This window comes from Sebastes fasciatus, chromosome 16, assembly GCF_043250625.1.
Source record: "Sebastes fasciatus isolate fSebFas1 chromosome 16, fSebFas1.pri, whole genome shotgun sequence".
In the NCBI taxonomy this organism is placed as follows: Eukaryota; Metazoa; Chordata; class Actinopteri; order Perciformes; family Sebastidae; genus Sebastes; species Sebastes fasciatus.
In genome coordinates, this window is record NC_133810.1 from 3,972,038 (window position 1) to 3,991,863 (window position 19,826).

The window sequence follows — 19,826 nt, forward strand, 5'->3', positions numbered from 1 at the left end:
TGAAAGCGCACATTGAATTATCTTTGTATGTTGTAGCATTAAGAAAAATACACAAAGGTAATCAAAACACAGGATTTTAACCCGTTATCACTTCAATACACACTAAAAGTAGTCAACTAAATCTGTAATTTACACTCACACACACACAAATCACAGATTGGGTCTATATGAAAGCACATTTATTTGAACTCCATCTCAAAATACCTGATATACAGTACAGTTTATTGCTCGAAAGAATATCACTTTACATGCCCACAACACACGGCTGTTAGCAGTTCAATATCATAAAACTGAAGGTCGTTGGCTTAAAGAAGACAATTACAATCTTCATGGCAGTTAGAAGCTCATTTGTTGATTAATAAACACCTGAAGTTTGATGACGATATAAAAAGGAGCTTCAAATGGCTGAAATTTACAATCTGTATATGTTTCCATATTTCTCTAACTGGACACTGGAAATTTACAAGAGTGGTCAATAGAGAGAAAACAGATCTAGTATAGATATATCAGGGATTGGGACAGGATAGTGAGACTGTTGCAAGTCATTCAGGGCTAATTACTAATTATAGAAGCTGTGTGGCCAAACAAGTCCTGCCTGTTTCAGTCTGAGACAAAATTATTAGTTTTATGTCTCAAGTCCGACTCGAGTCCAAGTCTTTAGTCTTCAATTCTGGGGCTGGCTAAAGAGAAACAAAAATAAAAGCCAGCCAGGAAGTGATTTGAATATGGAGAGCCACTGAAACATGTGAGGATGCCTATTTGCAGGTGACAGGAAATACTTATTTAAAGCTGATATTGCTGTACAAAGCAAGAGAGTATACACAGTCAGAGGCAAACGAACACCCCAGAGTCAAACTGCAAGCATGGCAATAATTCCCTCTACAAACATGCATCATTAGATACAGTACTGTAAACTAATCACAGCCTGTCTGATCATGATTTGAAGATGACACAAAGGTGTCCAAAGATTAAAATATCTGTGCATTGGAGATTTAAAGCTTTAGATTTTAGCTAAAACCTAGTTTGCCATATAAATAGTGGCCTGCAAGACTGGCTGCTGCAGAGACTTACAAAAAGCCACACGTTTAAGTCCCAACACTGTCTGTTTGTTCAATACTTGTCAATGTCTAAAGACACTCAGTCCCCAACTGCTCCAGGACCAGTGTTTTAGAGACATATGCATAGAAAACCACTTCCCAACTCTGTGCAATAAAGAGAAAAATACAACTTATCTTACTATTTATTATGTATTTTAAAGTGTTCTCCGAGGCAGAATTGAGATTTTTAAGTTAACAGTGTGTAGCATTTAGGAGGATCTAATGGCAGAAATGGAATATAATATTAATAAGTATGTTTTCTTTACTGTATAATCGTCTGAAAATAAGAATCATTGTGTTTTTGTTACCTTAGAATGAGCCGTTTATATCTACACACAGAGCGGGTGCTCATCACGGAGCTTGCTGCCATGTTTCTACAGTAGCCCAGAACGAACAAATCAAACACTGGCTCTACATAGGGACATTCACGTTTTCACGTTTTTGCGCCGGCCACCGTAGTTCTTCTACACGCTTGGCACACGGGAGAAGTTTCAGTTGGTTGCAATCTGTAACCTCGCAACTAGATGCCGCCAAATCCTACACACTGCACCTTTAAAAGGACAAAGTGCTAGAAAGAAATAGTGGACATGTTAGAATAAAAGGAGGAACAATAAGTTGCTCCATGTTTAACACAAATGCATGTTTGCCTTAGCCGGTAGATCCAAGACCTCCTCAACACTGTTCTTCAATGAGTCCATATATACTGTGCTTAACAATTAAACCAGCACTGCAACAAAAGTTAACACTGTTTGACAAAAAACACACTTTTCCTCTCAGGTGTGTAACTGATTTTGTCCTGAGCTGAAAACCAGACATAGTAAGAGCTGATGTAGATGATTTAAAAAAAAAAAGTGTTTAGAGATGTGTCAGTTCTTTGCTGTGACAGTCGCAGCATCATGGCAGCGGTCGGTGGGCAGAGGGGACGTCAGCTGATCACTGCTCTGTGGATTCAGATTTCCTCTGGATGTGGGAGATCTCCAGGATGGGCATCAGCAGCTGGAAAGCATCCTGGATGTAAGACGCACTGTTGGACGCCTGTGAGGGAAGAGGATTCATCATTCAATCATTCTGAAACTCTACTTGGGTGTAAAGCCCAACGACACAAATACAGACAATCCAACTGCAAAACATCTTTCTGAACACGTTATGTAGGCTCTGCGCGACCTTTTTTTTTTCCTTCAAGGAGACAACATTTTTACCAATGATGTGACATAATGTCACTTGTTCCCAGCACAGTTTCCCCTAAATATTCAAGGACTTTTGTAGAAATAAAAAGGTAACTTATCTTTAGAAAATTTGAATTTACAACTCAATACCTGCCTAAAGAAATATAAAAGACTACATCAATTGAGGTTTTATCTTTTGCTGATGCAGCATCAATTAGAACTCAAATAATAATATATATATATATATATATATATATATATATATATATATATATAAAATATTCACAGATTTGTTCCTCTGAACCGTTGCAACCAACGCTAGAATTTCAGTGTTTTCTTTGTTCACTTAAAGGGAGATTTATGACATTAATTTCATGCAATCAGAAGATAATAACAATCAAATACAGTGTCCAAAAGGAACAACTACACATGCAATAAAAACATTTCAGTGCAAAAATGATTGGGGTATTTTGTGTTTGCATTGGAAAGTCAATCAAAAGTGATTTTTGAGACTTTTTTTTACGTATTTCAAGGAGAAACCGGTCCCGTTATACAGACAATGAAATTAATAGAGATAAAATTGTAACAGTGTGACACTCACCTCTAAAAAGACTCCTGTTATCAGCGGGTTGAGGACATCTCCCTTCTCGTTTGACTGTAAGACAGAACGTTTAGATCAAATTACACTCAGCTCTCAGATGAATCAACAGCAGCGGTGATGATGTGTCAAAACTGAGAAAAGCGGTTTGGAGAATGAAAATGCTGAAAGTGCGTTCCACGTGGGTGGAAACAAACAGAAGGATGAAGTGAGTTAAAGATGATAAAACGCATCCCTACTGCATGAACTCTAAATCAAACTACTTCAGATGATGTGACTGGTTGGAACTTCATAAATGTCATTTCGCACTCACTCTCACTGACTCAACGACAGACATCAGCTCTACTGAGTGTTAAATCAGGATGCTTCTTCTGAGAAACTCAAATCCACAAAGTTGAAAAGCTTTTATATCAAGGCTGTGCAGCAAGTTTTTAAAGAGTAACATAACTCTTTGTTGAGTTAAGTAGTGTAGTGCGCTTCCATAAAGTTGGGAGACTTGTGGGAGAAAACTGAAACAACAGATGCTGAGATAGACGAAGGGTCAAACTCTGAAAACACTGGATCCTACACTTCCCATTATGCAACTCGATAGCTCCATAAAACAAAAAAAACATTTATAGAGTGTTGCAGGAACAAGCCCTAAAACCTGGAAATGGGTCAGCATTTTAGCGCTTCCGGTTCCCTTGTCTGGAAATCAATGTTTTTTTTGGCCTACAAAAATACGTCATCCCTGCATGTACAGTATTTCATGTATTCCCCATATACAGCTCTACTTTCACATTAAAACTAAGTGAAATATCTAACTGTAGAACCAAACTCTTTGATAAACAGAGCTAAGTTAGAGTCCCACTTACCCCTGCTGTTGTTAAGCAGGAGGTGAACTTCTTGGAAAGCAGTGAGAGTTCTTTACACAGGATAACGGTTAACCTGAGGACACACAACATGGAAAAGACAGACGTTTAATTTAAGTACAGATCAAATTGTGAATTTCTACAGTGCAGCTCCTGCAGTGTCTCCAAACAGAAAATCCATCTTACTGTGACAGAACGCTGGCCTCTGTGCTGCCGTTGGAGAAGAGGATCATCTCAGCCAGTTTGTGGAAAAGCTCGATGGATCGGGCCGTCAGCTCCGCCAGACTCCTGATGGCTGCAGCGTGAACCTCCTGACAAAATTCAACACACACACGCACGCACGTACCGAGCCTTGTAATAAAGCTACGAGTTTAACCTGTAAGGTCTGATAGCAACTCCAAATGATTTCCTCCTTTGTAATGTTGAACATTGATGATGGTTTAATATCAGCATACCTCTACAGAAAGTGTTTTCTTTCCATCCTCGTCACTCTCTTCCTCTACCGTCTCTGGTCTGATCATGTCAGTGATCTGGCTGCAGGTGCTCTTACAGGCCTGTTGGAGGTTAGAGACCACGACATTAACAAAACCACCACTCTGTTCACACTAGATTGTTTAGGTTTGAGAACCACCAGCTGACCACAATAAAAACAGGAACTATACAATCTGTACAATTTATACTATCTCTTTATATTTCTTCATCTAGATTGTGTCAGAGAAGTTTTGATTCAACTCTACGGTGATTTCTGCAGCTGACATTTGTGATGGTGTTATATTTGATTGGATTAACCTGCCATATATTCCTGTTGTTTTGTCCAAACGCATCAACAACACTATAAATTGCAGGCTAACAAATGGCTTTGTCACCAAAAACTGAACAGGAATCCGATCGTGTAGTTGGTACCTTGCTGAGTTTGGCAGCTGTGGCGGTGACACTGAGACCCTCCAAGGCCTCCGATAACTCCCTCTCAAACTCTGAGCCGTCTTCATCTGGAGTTAGAAATGTACAATCAATCATTTCAGGCGCAGTGCTGGTATTTTTTTTTATAGTCGTTTTACAGAAATGTTACCTTTCTTCTCGTCCACTTCCTCATCATCAAACTCCACCAGGGAGAAAGAGTCCTTGATGAGATTCAGCTCTTCTCTGAGTTGAACCAGCTCATCTCCCGATAGAGTGGTCAGCACCGATTTCACCTACACAGCGCACACATACAAAAAAAAAACATGCATACAAACAATGACACTTTATGGTTTTATCAGATCAAACTGAATTATGTTTGAGACGTAAAAACAACGTGTCAGTATTTAGCCACAGCAGGTGTCCTCGTCGTACCTTAGACTCACTCTCTCGAGACAGAATCTCCAGCGCCTCGAGGTGTGACAGACCCTGAAATTCATCAAACAGCATCCCGTAGTGAGCGACCACCTTCTTCTCGGAATCTGAAAAATCTTTATCTGCTGTCTGCAGCAGCTCCTCTCGATCCTTCGCATCCCTCAACACCTGCGAGACAGAGAAAAGACAGGTTGAAAGAGAGGAGACAAAACAGACAGGAGTACACCTAGTGTGTGTCAGCTGAAGTTTATCATATTAAGACAGCATGTAGTCTCATCTCATCTTTTAGAGATGCTGAAGGTCAAATTTAGGCTACTAATATTCCAGTCCTTCGTCAAAAATAAATAAGCGGCACTTTGAAAATGAGTTCCTTGTTTACATGTTTGACCCCGGTCGGCCTACCTGAGACAGAGTGGAGTTCCTGATCATCAGTCCTTTGGTCTTCTTAAAGCCGGGATCGCCTTCTGCTATCACATCCATCGTCTTCTTCCCGATGAACTCCAGAGCATCCAAACCGCCCGATATCACCGTTTTCCCCTGTGACGAGAAGCAAATATGAAGTGTTTTCGTTTATGTGTAATATCCACAACAACACCTGCTCTTAGCAAACACCTTACATGAAATATAGCTATCATATATCTGCAAACATTTCAATGCTACCATTTCTCAAGAGCTGTACATTTTCTGTATCCATGCTCCACACAAGGTGCTTTTCTACTCTTTCAACTCTTATCATGAATTGGATGTTTGAGATGCACTGAAGAAGGTGGATTTCTCCTCTCTGCTTCCAAGGAACGAAATAAAAACACAGGATATTCCTGCTTACTGTGCTCTGGACGACGCTGGTGAGCGACGACAGCATTCCCATCGCACTTCCCATCGCCGCCGATCCATCTCCTGCCGCTTTGTCCGTCTCACTGCTGGATTCACCTGCAAGAGCAGAAACAAATACAATCCATACTATTATACCAGGTTAATACAACAGATAGATAGACAGATCCATGATGACTGGACCAGTTAACCCAGTGTTGTGCCTTTGTCACACAGGACACAACATACAGTAATGCCTTACCGGGCTCTTTCTGCTCTTCCTTAACTTGCGCTGAGAGTTCGGTCGGACTGGGGATTCCCAGTGACGTCTCTGCCTTTTCTATCACCTGATTGAGCCCTTGGCCTGGAAGGACAGGAGAGACAGGCAGTATAGAAGAAGTGTTAACGGTAATAGACAAAACAACAGTGAGGTCTGCATTCTGAACTATTAAAGCTTTAGATAAACAATTATAATGTTACATGGCATGCTGCTTCGTGTCAAATGAAGATGTAGAATCAAGCCAAAGTTTAGGCATGGGATTAGAAGACGACTGGCTGTAGTGGATAACTGATAAGACCACCGTACATATTGTGTATAACACTGAAAGATTGGGTTAGTTAGGTGGTCTGTACTCACCCACAGTGGCCACAGTAGCTGTTGCCGTGGATAAGATGGATTTGCCCCAGCTGCCCCAGTATCCCCAACCACCCTGAGACACAGTGGACTCACTAGGTGTCTGAGAGAGAGGACATGAGGATAGAGAGGATGAGGACGGAAGGAAGTAAGCAAAGACAGAGAGAAAGCAACAGAAACAGAGGTTATGAATGAGTAAGATAAGGCATTTGCCTCAGAAGTTATGTTACCTTTTTAACATTATTTGTAGATTTGTCTAGTATAAACAATGAATATCTCACCTCTGCCTTTGCAAGAGGCTGCTCCTCTACTTTCGGCGTCTCCTCAACTTCGGCCGCTGGTTTGACGTCTGGTCTCCTCCTGCCTCTCCTGGTCGGGGCCACGTCAGTCGAGTTGTCAGTCGAGGTGTCAGGCGTGGAGCTGTCGGGCGTTTCTGCGGGAGAGGCATCCTGAATCTCTGGTGCCGCCTCTGGACCCTCCGCTGCTGTAGCTTCGCTGTCTGACATCTTAATGTCTTAGTACATGCCTTCAAAGTGAAAATAAAACAAAGGATATAACTATTACTGATAAGCATCCAATGGGACTACTTCATACAGTGTAGTGTTTTGATATTGAGAGCATAAAGCTGGTTTGTACTAAAAAGAACCTAAGACAGGATTAGTTGAAGATCATTTTCAAGATTTTGATCAGGGTTTACTAACACATGACTAAATCAACATAAGACTGTTAAAGTGTCTAGCTAGGTTGTTTAAAGGTCCAATATTGTAAAAAGTGAGATTTTCATGTCTTTTATATTATAAAGCAGGTGTAAATGCGATATAAATACTGTTAAACTATCAAAACGCTTAATATACTGAGAAATACACATATACACATATTCACAAATACACATATTCAGAAATTGTGTGTTTTAAACAAGCTATTTGGATTTCTGTCCTTTTGTGATGTCACAGATATACAATATTTAGATCAATACACGTTTTTTAAACGTAAACATTCTAAATGTGTCCCAGTTTATTTCCTGTTAAAGAGTAAGTAAATAACATCAGCTGACAGGAAGTAAACATGGACCCAAGCTGTTGCCTAGCAACGCAATTCCGTTGAAATGCACTAAAACGGAGCGTTTCAGACAGAGGGTGAATACAGGTATATTCAGACAGACAGTATGAGACAAATAAAGTGTTTTTTTAACATTTAAGCTTGTAAACATGTTCTAGTAGAAACACAAAATGCAAATATGAACCTGAAAATGAGCACGATATGGGACCTTTAATGCATTGATTCCAGGAGTTGACAATAATTAAATGTAGTTCACTGTTTTGGTGAAACCACTTTGGTATCATACATTTCCCAGCATGCATTTCACCATCACCCAGGGAACAGCTGGTGGTTATCTGTGCAGCTTTAGTTTAAAGTCCAGTCTAAACAACAAAAGGGATTATATATATACTGTATATCCACATACAGCATCTCTGTGCATGTAAGTAGATACTCTTGAAGCAAACACATCAGGAACAGGGATGGTAAATACATTACATAAACCTTACATCACATATTACATTTACATTTGGTATTATTGTACAGTAGTATTATGCTTAATTGCCATGCATACCTTACTGTGAGTTGCTAGTAGTTTTAGTGAGGTAATGACCATGTGGCAACACAGCTAGGAGCAGCATTAGTTGTTTGTTTTTAATAAATATAGGCTGTTTTAATCATAATCAATGCAAAATTTAGTAAGAAAAACATAATACTTTGGCTACAAACTCACCTTCTCTCCTCTCAATCCGCAACAGGACAGGTTTATCTTCTTTATTTCGGTTTGCAGGTTTGTTTCTACACGTTAAACACCTTTTAGTTTCTCTGTAAACACTTTAATGAGTCTGTTTTCTGGTTCTTTTTGTCCAGCAGGATTAGCCACGTCACAGTTTGTTTTCACTGACCTGGTGAGTCATATTGAGAAATATCCGGTTAGCATCTTCAAAATAAAAGTTTAAGTTTATAAAAATACTGTAAAATGAAGAATGCGTTTAAGTGGGAATATATATCACGAAATTTATTGCAGATACTCTATTTATTATTTTTTTAGAGACTTCTGAAACGTTTTTTTACATTTTTAATAGATGTTATTTGACTATGTGATTTTATTTTGAAGGAAATCCTGCTGTACTTCCGTTCGCTCGATCTCTCGCGAGGTAACTTGACAAACTCTCAAATTATCAAAATAATACTTCCGGAACCTTCCAAAATAAAATGACTACAACTTCCGGTTAAAAATAAAAATAAAAGAAAATCGTTTTTAATATTTATTTGTTGTTTGTTTTCCATGTCTATCTTAAATAATTGATCAATTAATTTATTCTAGAAAATGCAAATACAAATAACAAATACTCATCAATAAATTATTAAACATAATTCAAATGAACACTGTAAAAAAAATGTTTTTAAAAAATGCATATACAATCAGTGCTTGACAAAATATGTCCAGGGTTGGGCTTGGAGTCAGTGCATTTTCTCTTGTGAATCTTATTAAAGGTCCCATATCGTGCTCATTTTCAGGTTCATAATTGTATTTTGGGTTTCTACTAGAACATGTTTACATACTTTAATATTCAAAAAACACTTTATTTTCCTCATACGGTCTTCCTGAATATACCTGTATTTACCCACTGCCTGAAACGCTCCGTTTTAGTGCATTTCAACGGAATTGCAACGGAATTGCGTTGCTAGGCAACAGTTTGGGTCCATGTTTATTCCCTGTCAGCTGATGTTATTCACATACACTGCAACAGGAAATAAACTGGGACACATTTAGAATGTTTACGTTTAAAACCGTGTAATGGTCTAAATATTGTATATTTGTGACATCACAAATGGACAGAAATCCTAACGGCTTGTTTCAAACAAAAAAAAAAAAATATATATATATATTTATATATAATTAATATATATAATTAATTACCCAGCATGTCATACTTTCCCACCAGCAGGTGTAATCACCTACCAGCAATCAGCATGGGAGAGTGGAGAAGAAGCCACGCCCACTCAAACACAGACACACCTTGATCTGAACCAGGAAGTGCCTTGACGGCTCGTGTCTGCTTTGTCTTAAACACCGACGTGTTAAAGCTGATAACAGACTAAAATAGGACGAAAAGGAATATATCTGAACATACGTGAAGTTACAGACATTGTTTGATGTGGATGTGGGTCGAGGATCTGTTGGTTTGGTCGCTTTCAAAGCAGCAGTAGGTGAGAATCAGTCTGTTGTGGTGAATGTGGTGTTTTATATGGTGGGTTTCTTTCTTCCCTTTGTTAATGTGCTGCATAGGCCTACAGCAATAATACACCAGAGGAGCTTGGTAGCAATTCAGTGCTTAATACCTGTGTTATAAACTAATTAAATCAGCTATTCCTTTCACAGATCACCAGAGGAGGACAGGTAGGCTATTTATGTAACAATACTGAGTTAATGGCATTTAAAAATAAAAAAAACTCTTAGTATCAGAATTTTTTTTTTATTTTTTTTTTATTAAAACATTTACATCATTTTACTTTTGCATCTCCACTGTGCTCCCTAGACATGTCTAATTTATATTCATTACTTTATTTTTAAGGAACAACACTGCAGGGATTTTGTTAGGCATTGAAAAATCAAATGAATCAATCAATTAATATGATATAATAATAATAATAACAATAATAATAGTTATTATTATTATTATAAATATAATAATAATAACAATAATAATAATAATAATAATAATTATTGTTATTATTATAAATACAATAATAATAATAATAATAATAATAACAATAATAATAATAATTAATATAATAATTATAATAATAATAACTTATTATTATTATTATTTCAGCTAAAAAAATCAATGTTTTTCAAGATAAATAAATGAAGAAAATGTAAATATTGGCATTTAAGGTTCATGTGACTAATAAGATATAATTTATTGTGGTTAAAAAAAATATGTGATGAGGGAATAAGAAAAGCAAAAAATTGAGTGGTATAAGAAATAATAATTTTATTTGAGTACAGTTTTGGCCTTGAACTTCCAGATTGAAAATGTGTTTTAAATTAAAATTTCTGCATTTAATAAAAAAAATAATCAATGAAATGAGTATGTCCTGGAGATTCATGTGTGCATGTTAATACTGAAGATTGCATTAGATTAAGATTTAATAATTATAGACAGGACTATATATCATGAAGACACTCAAAGAAAGTGTCTACAATCCTGTGTTGCCGGATGAGCTGTAACCGTTGACCGTTCCTGTTTTGCAGGTTTGTCTCGTCTAAATGTGAGCTGAACCCGGAACTCATTTCGACATGTTGCCACCTCAGAAACTCCACCTGCTTCTCGCAGTCCTGCTGCTGCTCGGTGGCTGCACGGCAGACGGAGCTCAGAATGGGTCAGAGGTGGAGGAGTTGGCGTCCTCCCAGCGTCTGGCCAGCGTCCCCTCCAGCAGGAACATGGTGGCGAAGGAGGGATCCAGCATTCTGATCGAGTGCAACGTGACCGCAGGCTACGATGACATCAAGTGGTTCAACTCTAAAGGACATCTGCTGGCTGACGATGCAGGTAGGTGGAGGAAATAGCAATATCAGATGCCATTCATCCCCTTAATGACACAGTCAGAAACCCCTAGTATATCAACAACACACTTCTAAATGCTCAGCAAGCATTGACTTTACTAAATTTGGTTGAAAGGGAAATATTTTAACATCTATAGGTTACTTGTTTTCATTTAAATAGCGTTTAAATGACAATATTCTCATGTGAAGTATGTCCAAAAATTCTGTTGAAACAAAGGTGAAGCACAGAGTTTGCATCAAGAACCACACTGACAATAAGTCTAGGACTTAATTGTATCATCCTTTATGTGCATGATTTAATATAACCTTTTTCATGATGTCTCGTAAACCCAACTAACGCAATACAAACCTGCATATATTGAGGATTTTACAGTGAAATTAGGCTAAAACTTGTAAATAATTGTAAATAAGACAAGAAAAGATTTTCTTTAGACCAAAAAGTTACCTAACTTTTGGCAACAAAAGTAACAAAAGTCAAAAAGTTATCCATACCATACTAATACCAAAATGCTATTTCAATCACAAGAGGCTATGTATTACAATTTCATTAACACGTACATTTTATATCACACAATACAATCAAATTGTGACATTCAGTTCAGTTTTCAGGTATCAAAAATGCTGGCTAACCCGAACCCTATTGCTTTTCTTTCTCAATCATTTAGTCCTGATTTATCATTTATCTATATTTGTTATCATCCCACGACCCCTTATTGTTATCAGCATCATTAACCATTATCAGCTGAATGCTGCTGTGTCAGTCTAAGTTGTGCTTTTCAGTAAACTCTGACACCACGGTGCAGAAACAGAAACAATGAGAGATGATGACAATTTGATTTTCCCTGTTCCAGTTCTCAACTCACATCTCTGTTGTCTTTTGTGTTTTGTTATGTCAGGTGGGAAGTGGCAGATCGAGGAGAACGGCGTCCTGAACATCACTACGGTCTCCTTTAAGGATCGTGGCCGCTACACCTGCGTCGCCTCCAACGCCACCGGCGGAACCGAAAGCTACGCCGTCACTCTCCGCGTGGCCCACACCGACAGCGGCCTGGGCCTGTACTACGTCATCGTCTGCCTGGTGACCTTCACCATCATCATGATCCTCAACGTGGCGCGGCTCTGCATGGTCAGCAGCCACCTCAAGAAGACCGAGAGAGCCATCAACGAGTTCTTCCGCACCGAGGGCGCGGAGAAGCTGCAGAAGGCCCTCGAGGTCGCCAAGCGCATTCCCATCATCACGCAGGCCAAGACGGTGGAGCTCGCCAAGGTCACGCAGTACAAGACCATGGAGTTTGCCCGTCACATGGAGGATCTGGCTCGGAGCGTCCCTCTGCCGCCGCTCATCATGAACTGCCGCACGGTCGGGGAGGATGGCGTGGAGACGGGGAACCCGGGGCCTCACCCTGCAGGGCAGGCTGGGACGTCGGTATCTAGGAACAGACAAGCTATAGGCCCGCCCTCCGCCCACGGAAATGGAGAGGAGGAGGAGGAGGTGTGTCAGGCGCTGATGTCAAGTGGAAGGAACAATGATTGCGCCGTTGATGTTGAAGCTTCAGTCCACACAGTTTGTGAGACGGTGGACAGCGAGGATAAGGAGGCTGAGCTGGGCCTCCATGTGCCAGGATCACGAACAAGTGTGTCCTATGAGAGCAACATCTAGGCTATCTCAGTCGGAACCCCGTCTTCTGAGGTGTCTAACGGCAAGTGCTTAGAAGAAATAAAAAAAAAAAAATGCATTAGAAAACTGTTGGGTTGGTTATCATTTAGATTTGAGGGATTCTGGTTCTGCTTTTGCTGGGTCCAAATCTTCTCATACTGTTTGAGTAAGAATAGAAACAGCTATCTTACCATGTACACGTTGGATTCTAGCTGTTCATCACTTGTTTGTCCTCGAGATGGACATCCTAGCTTCAGCTGATCTCGGACTTTAGGACACATCTGTGGCGATCGAAATACCAACTGAGTCACGAAGATATAACGAGTCGAAGCTCTGCTTGGTCTTTGTGGTAATCACATACAGGTGCTCTTTGGATCCTTCAGGTGCTCTGTGTTTATTCAATCTTGTGAAGGGCTCATTGCATGAGGGAGGAATATGATCTTAATAAAGTATAAAATGCAAATCTCAATCTGTAGAGTTTGTGCAAAATTAAAACACCTTTATTTTTCTACATGGCAATAATTGTTTAAATAGGTCTCCGTCAAGGTCAAATTGCAAGTTTTGACCATCAACGGAGCTCCAAATTCTATTTTCTCTTTACATTTAATTTGTATTTTTCATGTTTGTGTAGTGGGATCCCCTCAACTTTCCATTCTGTGGGCACACGGTTAGTGTAGCAGCAGATATAAGAGCTCATTTTCCTCCTTCAGAAGCCATTTACTGCCTCTCACTGTGACAGTCAGCTTCCACAGAAGAAAATGTTGTAATGAAATATCCTTATTTCATTGTGTCGACTGTTTTCATGCCACCGTTCCTGTCAATCATCTTGACACTCACATGAAGAAGTGGAAAAAAAACGTTGAAATAATGCCTCAAAAACGTGTGATTGCTCTCCATGTCTCTTTATGTGTTAGTCAGGACAGCAGATAATCACAGGTTTTGCTCCAGAGTGACTGTTTCACTGAAAGAAGTAAACATATTAGTAGTAAACAAGACGTTTGAGGGAATTTTTACAACTACTTTTACCTTTCAGACGCAGCCGAGGAAATGAAATATAAACGTGATTATGTTTACATTAGAGCTCCGATGTCCAATGTGATGGAAAATGTGTGAAATTGTGCTCATAAATATGCAGGTGTAATCAATCATATGTTGATGTGTGCATGCCTGGAAAAGTCTGGGACTTTGATTTTGTATTATGAAGATGATGCAGCGTTTTCTCTCTGTAGTGACGTTTGTGAGTATGGAAGGTAAATAGTGACTCATTTGGGGGCAGGTTGGTAGTTTATTGTTTTGTGTAGAGGTTTAGATATGAATAGATATGTCCACATGGGTGTCTAATAATAGAAGTGTTTCCATCACGACAGCAGTTTCTTTAAAAATGGGGTCACCAGGCTTTAAAATAAGATTTGTTTGTTATATGAAGATGTTTTTTTCTGACCTTTTTCTATCTCTTGAGTCCTCAAAATCACATTCTACTGAGACGCCAAACAATGTTGAGAAACAGTCTCAGAGAGATATATGTAAGGAGATTGTATCATGGAAAGGTGTGTAAACTGTGACTCAGTTGATGGTTGAACTTTTTGTCTTGATTTATTGTGATACTGTTTTGCTGAATCTTGTTGCTACGTGATATTTAAAGATGTGTAGATATTTAAAAGTGATGCTGAATAGGTCATCTGCAGGGACAAAGAGCAACAAGTTTACATCCTATAATTTACAAAACTTAAATAAATGCAATCACAAACTTAAAAATGTTTGTAAGGTGCTGTTTTTGTTTTTTTACCCCCTCAGGTAACACTGCTAATAAACCACTGGGTGGAGCTGTTGGGTAAAACATCACTTCAGAATATCAGCTATAACATTCTCCACTAAAACACTCCTGAAGTGTCATTTTGCACATTAACTGCTGTCGATGAACCCTTGGTGCCTTTCAGGACACCCAAGGACGCATTACGATGCATAAAGGGAGCCACAGGGAGCCACAGAGTGTAGCTGGATGAGAATGAGGGGTGATTTGAAATCTTCCCTTTTCCTCGTCATCTTTAACCACAAACTCATTTTAACATTTTCAACATCTGATAATATAAGAAATCACTTCTGTTCCAGAGTCATCAGAGAAAATCAAACTGTCTTAGGTTTCTTAATTCAGTCCCAAAGTCCTTTACATACAATTTATCATTAAAAGGAATTTAAAACAAAAGCAAATTTCAACACAGTCTCACAGCAGTTCGTGAAATAGTCACGCAATTTAATCTATTTGATTTGCGTAGAATAGATGGACACAAATTTCCCTTTTTTTTGGTGACGTTCAGCACGACTTTCAACAATGTATTTTTCATGCGTTTTCCTACGAATGTCACGTCGTCGGTGTCACATTCTGCTCCAGTCTTTTCCAAATAAAACCACTTAGTTAGATTGACTTGGTTAGGTTTAGGCAACAAAAGTATTTAGTTAGGTTTAGGAAAAAGGTTGCGGTTTGGGTTTAACACCGGAAGTGACGTAACTTAAGACCCCATACTTCCCAGTTCACAATTATGTGGATTATATACGAATTGATTTTGTGCAGACCGTCACGAAAAAAATTTGAAATTCGTGTCTATGTGCACATTCAATTTTGTGACGAACTGCTGTGCGACTGGGCTGCAAATTTACATATGAAAATAAAGAGTGACATCATTGTATATGTATATTCATAAGCATAAAAAAGTTACCACTAGTCAGTGTCACTGAAAAAGTGAACACTTTTGAACATAAATAAATTTGCTTTTGCTGTAATTTCGTTTTTCACCTTTGTGAGTAAATGATGCACTCATCAGGCGTCATTAAGCTCATCATGAACGATGCTGCTGTGTACTTTCCCAGAGGTTAATCTCTTAGAATACAACTATCAAAGTGTTACTGTCTGCCCCATACCTGAGAAATATCAGGTTTGGAGAGCAGCCCAAATAACAATAACCTTGGGCCTCTTTGTTGAATAACGCAAAAAAAAATCCATCCTTCTTCCCTTTCCTGTCCTCTCTGGAGGCAAGCTTATCTAAATAGAATTGATTGGTCCGAGCGATCATTCATCATGCCGAGCCAAAGCGGACGTTTAAGGAGAGGGGGGGAAGGAAGATTTTAAGGATAGGATATTTCTAGCGGGCCCTCGGTGTCATTGAGGTAAACCAAACAAATTGATCAGGCGAAAAGAGGACGGACACTGCATGTGTGTGTGTTGGAGGGGAAAAGAAAACTATATAGATAGATATATATGAGGGATTGATTAGCTTGAAGGACACATTTATACCAACTTGTGTTGTTTACGTGCGAGACAGAGCCTTCCACAGACTGTGTGTCTGATTATGCATATGAATGAAACCTGTGCATGCAGGAAATTTGGGCCTCTTGAATTTAAATTTCTCAAAAAATCGGGTCAGAAGAAAAACTGTCGCTAATTGCATTTTATTTCCAATCAGCCTGAAGGAACCAGACGGGAAAAAAAGAAGCCGAGGACAGTAGATGATGAGTTAGATGACACGGTGAGTGGAGGGCTCGTCATATCGGTTCATTAGACGAGAGGACTTGGTGCAGATGCAGCAATCGTGATTAGCTCTGCTGTTCCGGCTGTGTGTGTGTGTGTGTGTGTATGTTTACTTTCAGGATTCTCTGGCATGATCCCAAACACAGTGTGGCCCTCTTTAGCTTTGAGCTGGATTGTCTTGTACACTGAAGGACAAACAAAATTTTTTTTTTCTCCTCTCTGTAAAGACAGCAGGCTGGAGGAGATGTGTCCATCCAAAAGCACAACTTCACACTAACCTTAAAGATCAGAAAAACTAAAACTAAAAAGAAAAAGTATGAGATTTGGAACGTAGGCTCGGTCATGAACTGCTTAATAAAGTTTACATACTTACTGTTTGGTTTTGCATTAAGATAGCTTGTACTCTGTAGTATTTGCATTCAGTCAAAGCAGCCTATTTACAGCTAATGTAGGTTTTCAAGCTTGTTTGTCCTTATTTTCAGATAACCTCCAACAAAACTACGGACCCGCGGACGGTCCACGCGAGGTTGAACAGCACACGTGCCAACAAAGGGACGGGGGGCACCGTGGCCGACCTGATTCTCTGCAGGGTCCCGCTGCTACAAACGGCCCGCTGTCAAGCACTAATGGGAAATAATGGCTGCAGCAGCATCACAGCGGCGGGCCGGGCTCACTGGGGACCGGGGTGAAGGTATCGGGGTCACATCTTCCGACGGCTCCTTGCATCCTCGGACAGATGCACGCTGCACAGAGGGGTGAACATCTGGAGGGAGCGATGACGTCGGCCAAATGAGGTCGTATGGAAAAGGTTGTGACTAGGAGGAAGTCAGTCGGGCCGATTGTGAAGCTTTGAAGGAAGTTGTAGGTCAGTTTTCTTTGGACCACTGCACCATGACATTGTTTTATTGAGAAACATCATTATCATTGTGCACCCAGAAAACTTCTGAGATGGATATTTCCCAATCATTTTTTCCTTCCTTGATGTAAATCCTCACGGGGTCAAGGGCAGACGTAAAGGGACATTTGCTAATGGTTTATTTTACGGGTCCGTAACTTCCCAATTTTCAAAGTTTTGTGGAGTGAACTATGTCATTTGGTATTAAGTAGGAAAGTTTCTTGAAATTTAAGTAATTAATCATCCATTATTCTCCATATATTCTGAATCGTGTGCTATAGCCTGTCGAGAAAATTTAACATTTTATTTGTACAGCTGCAATTAATTGGAATTAATGAGCAGTCTCTATTATTAGTACTGTTTAATGCACAACTGGTAGACAGGGGCATTGCGAAATGAAATCATGCAAAAGACAGTGCTGAATTCCCTCACGCTGTCAGCATTATTAGAAACACAACGTATCGGTCACAGAACATTTGTCTAACTTCTTATTTCAATATGTTGTATTTCACATAAACACAGTGTGTGGGAATTCAGCGCATGTCCTTGTAAATACTACAACATTACATAGTTAGTCTTGGAAGTTATTGCTAAATTATGGACCCATAAAATAAAGCGTTACTGGGAATGCAGTTAAGAAAAGAAGAACCATGTGTGACAAGTGGAAGTGTTCAACATCCAGCGGGGAATAATCCAATCGAGACTGCGAAACAGCCTTAACGACATAACGGTGAATTGATTGATTCAGAGAGACAATACACCTCTAATGATATCAACCACAAACAACAACTTGTATCAGCTGCACGGCTGTAACATTCAGCTGGCAGATTGTTCCTATTTTTCACTGAATAATATACAGATTTCTTTGTCTTTAAAAAGGGCAGTTCAGTTTTCACCCAGATTTTATGTGAAACCTGAATCTCCACAGTTTATGGTAAATAGAGTTTAGAATAATGCTTTATGTAACAGAAAGTGAAGAGAGAAATCTGAAGAAAATACAAATGAGCTACCGAAGCGCCAGAGTCCCTCAGCCTTAAAGTGTTTGAAAACCTTTACAGCGTTCTGCATATGGTATAATAAGATTTTTTTTCCCCTTGAGAAATCTTAATTAAGTGTTTTTTAAATATTAAACAAAAACAAAAAAAGCCCTCTCTCGATCTACCGGTCAATCTTCGTTCCTACTCTCACCTATGGTCATGAGGGCTGGGTGATGACCGAAAGAACTAGATCGCGGGTACAAGCAGACGAAATGGGTTTCCTCAGGAGGGTGGCTGGCGTCTCCCTTAGAGATAGGGTGAGAAGCTCAGTCATCCGTGAGGGACTCGGAGTAGAGCCGCTGCTTTTTTGCGTCGAAAGGAGCCAGTTGAGGTGGTTCGGGCATCTAGTACGGATGCCCCCTGGACGCCTCCCTAGGGAAGTGTTCCAGGCACGACCAGCTGGGAGGAGACCACGGGGAAGACCCAGGACTAGGTGGAGAGATTATATCTCCACACTGGCCTGGGAACGCCTCGGGATCCCCCAGTCAGAGCTGGTTAATGTGGCCCGGGAAAGGGAAGGTTGGGGTCCCCTGCAGGAGCTGTTGCCCCCGCGACCCGACCCCAGATAAGCGGTTGAAGATGGATGGAAAAAAGCCCTCTGCATTGCATGCATATAACCCTGTTGGTTGGGAACACACATTATGAAAGCATTATGAAGGATGGTCCTGTTTATCCTTGTGGGATTTACAAAAGCAGACTCCAACAAGTCACAATCAAAACCTTTAGGTATCATTAATATCCTTTTCTTCAACTTCAGAAAGTCTATCAAAACTGGAGCAGGAGATCGCCTCCACTCTGGAGTCCAGGTGTATTCTTTGCACTGAGAGCAATTTGAGTCCCAAAGGAACAAGCAGAGCCTGTTGCGGTTTATAATTTGTTGCATTATGCGGAGTCTGAATCACACCATGATTAAGTGCCTTGAATTAGGGCTCTTGGTTCTGTAGAAATTGGCCACAGAGGTCCCTTCGTCGCCATTATCATTCTTCAAACCAACAAAGGCAATCATCATTTTTTATGTGAAGCTTGTTCTCCGCTCCAGCCTACAATTTAAAAATGTTCCAACTGAGTCACTGTACATGTCATGTGGCTATTTTCTCATTAGTCATCCAGCCAAGGTCTGATTTTATTATGTTCCTTTTTTTCATATTGAAACAGCTCTGGTTATCAAGAGGTCACCACTTCTTTTTTTTTTTTTTTTTTTTTAAATCCTGAAATTTGAGGTTATTACTGAGGCTATATTTCTTTGGTAGAAAATGGTTCCAGTAAAAACTTGGCACTGCACATATTATTTAGAGTAACCAGGGTATTGTTTTTTTTATTTTTATTGCAAGACAAATGGTAAAACACTAACAGAACAAAGTGTTTTCTGTGAAGTATCATTTGGTTATGAAATGACTTTCATTGGACATTTTGACTTTGATTGGCAGACAACAGAAACTCACCCTCTTAGACTTTAGGCCAAACTTTGTAACCAGTGTAATGAAGACAGTGAAAGTCACGGCTAATTGGAGTTATTTGATTTATGGTTGTGCTTTTTAAAATCTGACCTCATGACATAAAGACGTTTCCACCATAACTTGACGCAGACAGACAGAAATTGAAAAAAAAAAGAAA

At 39.6% G+C, this 19,826-nt stretch overlaps 2 protein-coding genes across 5 annotated transcripts; one reads left to right on the forward strand and one right to left on the reverse strand.

Moving 5' to 3' along the window:
• Positions 1-162: 162 nt before the first annotated feature.
• fam114a2 (family with sequence similarity 114 member A2) lies at positions 163-8,445 on the reverse strand. The gene is made up of 14 exons (XM_074609931.1): positions 8,260-8,445; positions 6,770-7,014; positions 6,492-6,591; positions 6,117-6,218; positions 5,871-5,974; positions 5,447-5,581; positions 5,045-5,212; positions 4,782-4,905; positions 4,616-4,701; positions 4,168-4,266; positions 3,899-4,023; positions 3,716-3,788; positions 2,865-2,918; positions 163-2,132 (listed from the first exon to the last, which is right to left on the reverse strand). The coding sequence occupies exons 2-14, from the start codon at positions 6,992-6,994 to the stop codon at positions 2,031-2,033; spliced, it is 1,497 nt and encodes a 498-aa protein (XP_074466032.1). The 5' UTR covers positions 6,995-7,014; positions 8,260-8,445; the 3' UTR covers positions 163-2,030.
• Positions 7,845-14,512, forward strand: LOC141752207 (microfibrillar-associated protein 3-like). 4 transcript variants are annotated; one of them, XM_074609934.1, is made up of 4 exons: positions 7,870-7,968; positions 8,400-8,434; positions 10,789-11,086; positions 11,997-12,777. In XM_074609934.1, exons 3-4 carry the CDS (start codon positions 10,834-10,836, stop codon positions 12,758-12,760), a joined length of 1,017 nt encoding a protein of 338 aa, XP_074466035.1. In that variant the 5' UTR covers positions 7,870-7,968; positions 8,400-8,434; positions 10,789-10,833; the 3' UTR covers positions 12,761-12,777. The 4 variants fall into 4 exon arrangements, 3 of the variants coding, with proteins under 3 accessions (XP_074466034.1, XP_074466035.1, XP_074466033.1); XR_012590178.1 differs by lacking the exons at positions 7,870-7,968; positions 8,400-8,434 and adding exons at positions 9,535-9,740; positions 12,996-14,512 and having other exon boundaries at positions 11,997-12,923; XM_074609933.1 differs by lacking the exon at positions 8,400-8,434 and having other exon boundaries at positions 7,845-7,968.
• The last annotated feature ends 5,314 nt before the right edge of the window (positions 14,513-19,826 follow it).

Coding starts and splice junctions, on each gene's coding strand:
- fam114a2 (XM_074609931.1), bottom strand. CDS start 6,994: ATGTCAGACAGCGAAGCTACAGCAGCGGAGGGTCCAGAGGCGGCACCA. Junction 5,213..5,446: donor GGAACTCCACTCTGTCTCAG/GTAGGCCGACCG, acceptor TCTGTCTCGCAG/GTGTTGAGGGATGCGAAGGA. Junction 3,789..3,898: donor GAGGCCAGCGTTCTGTCACA/GTAAGATGGATT, acceptor GTGTGTCCTCAG/GTTAACCGTTATCCTGTGTA.
- LOC141752207 (XM_074609933.1), top strand. CDS start 10,834: ATGTTGCCACCTCAGAAACTCCACCTGCTTCTCGCAGTCCTGCTGCTG. Junction 11,087..11,996: donor TCTGCTGGCTGACGATGCAG/GTAGGTGGAGGA, acceptor TTGTTATGTCAG/GTGGGAAGTGGCAGATCGAG.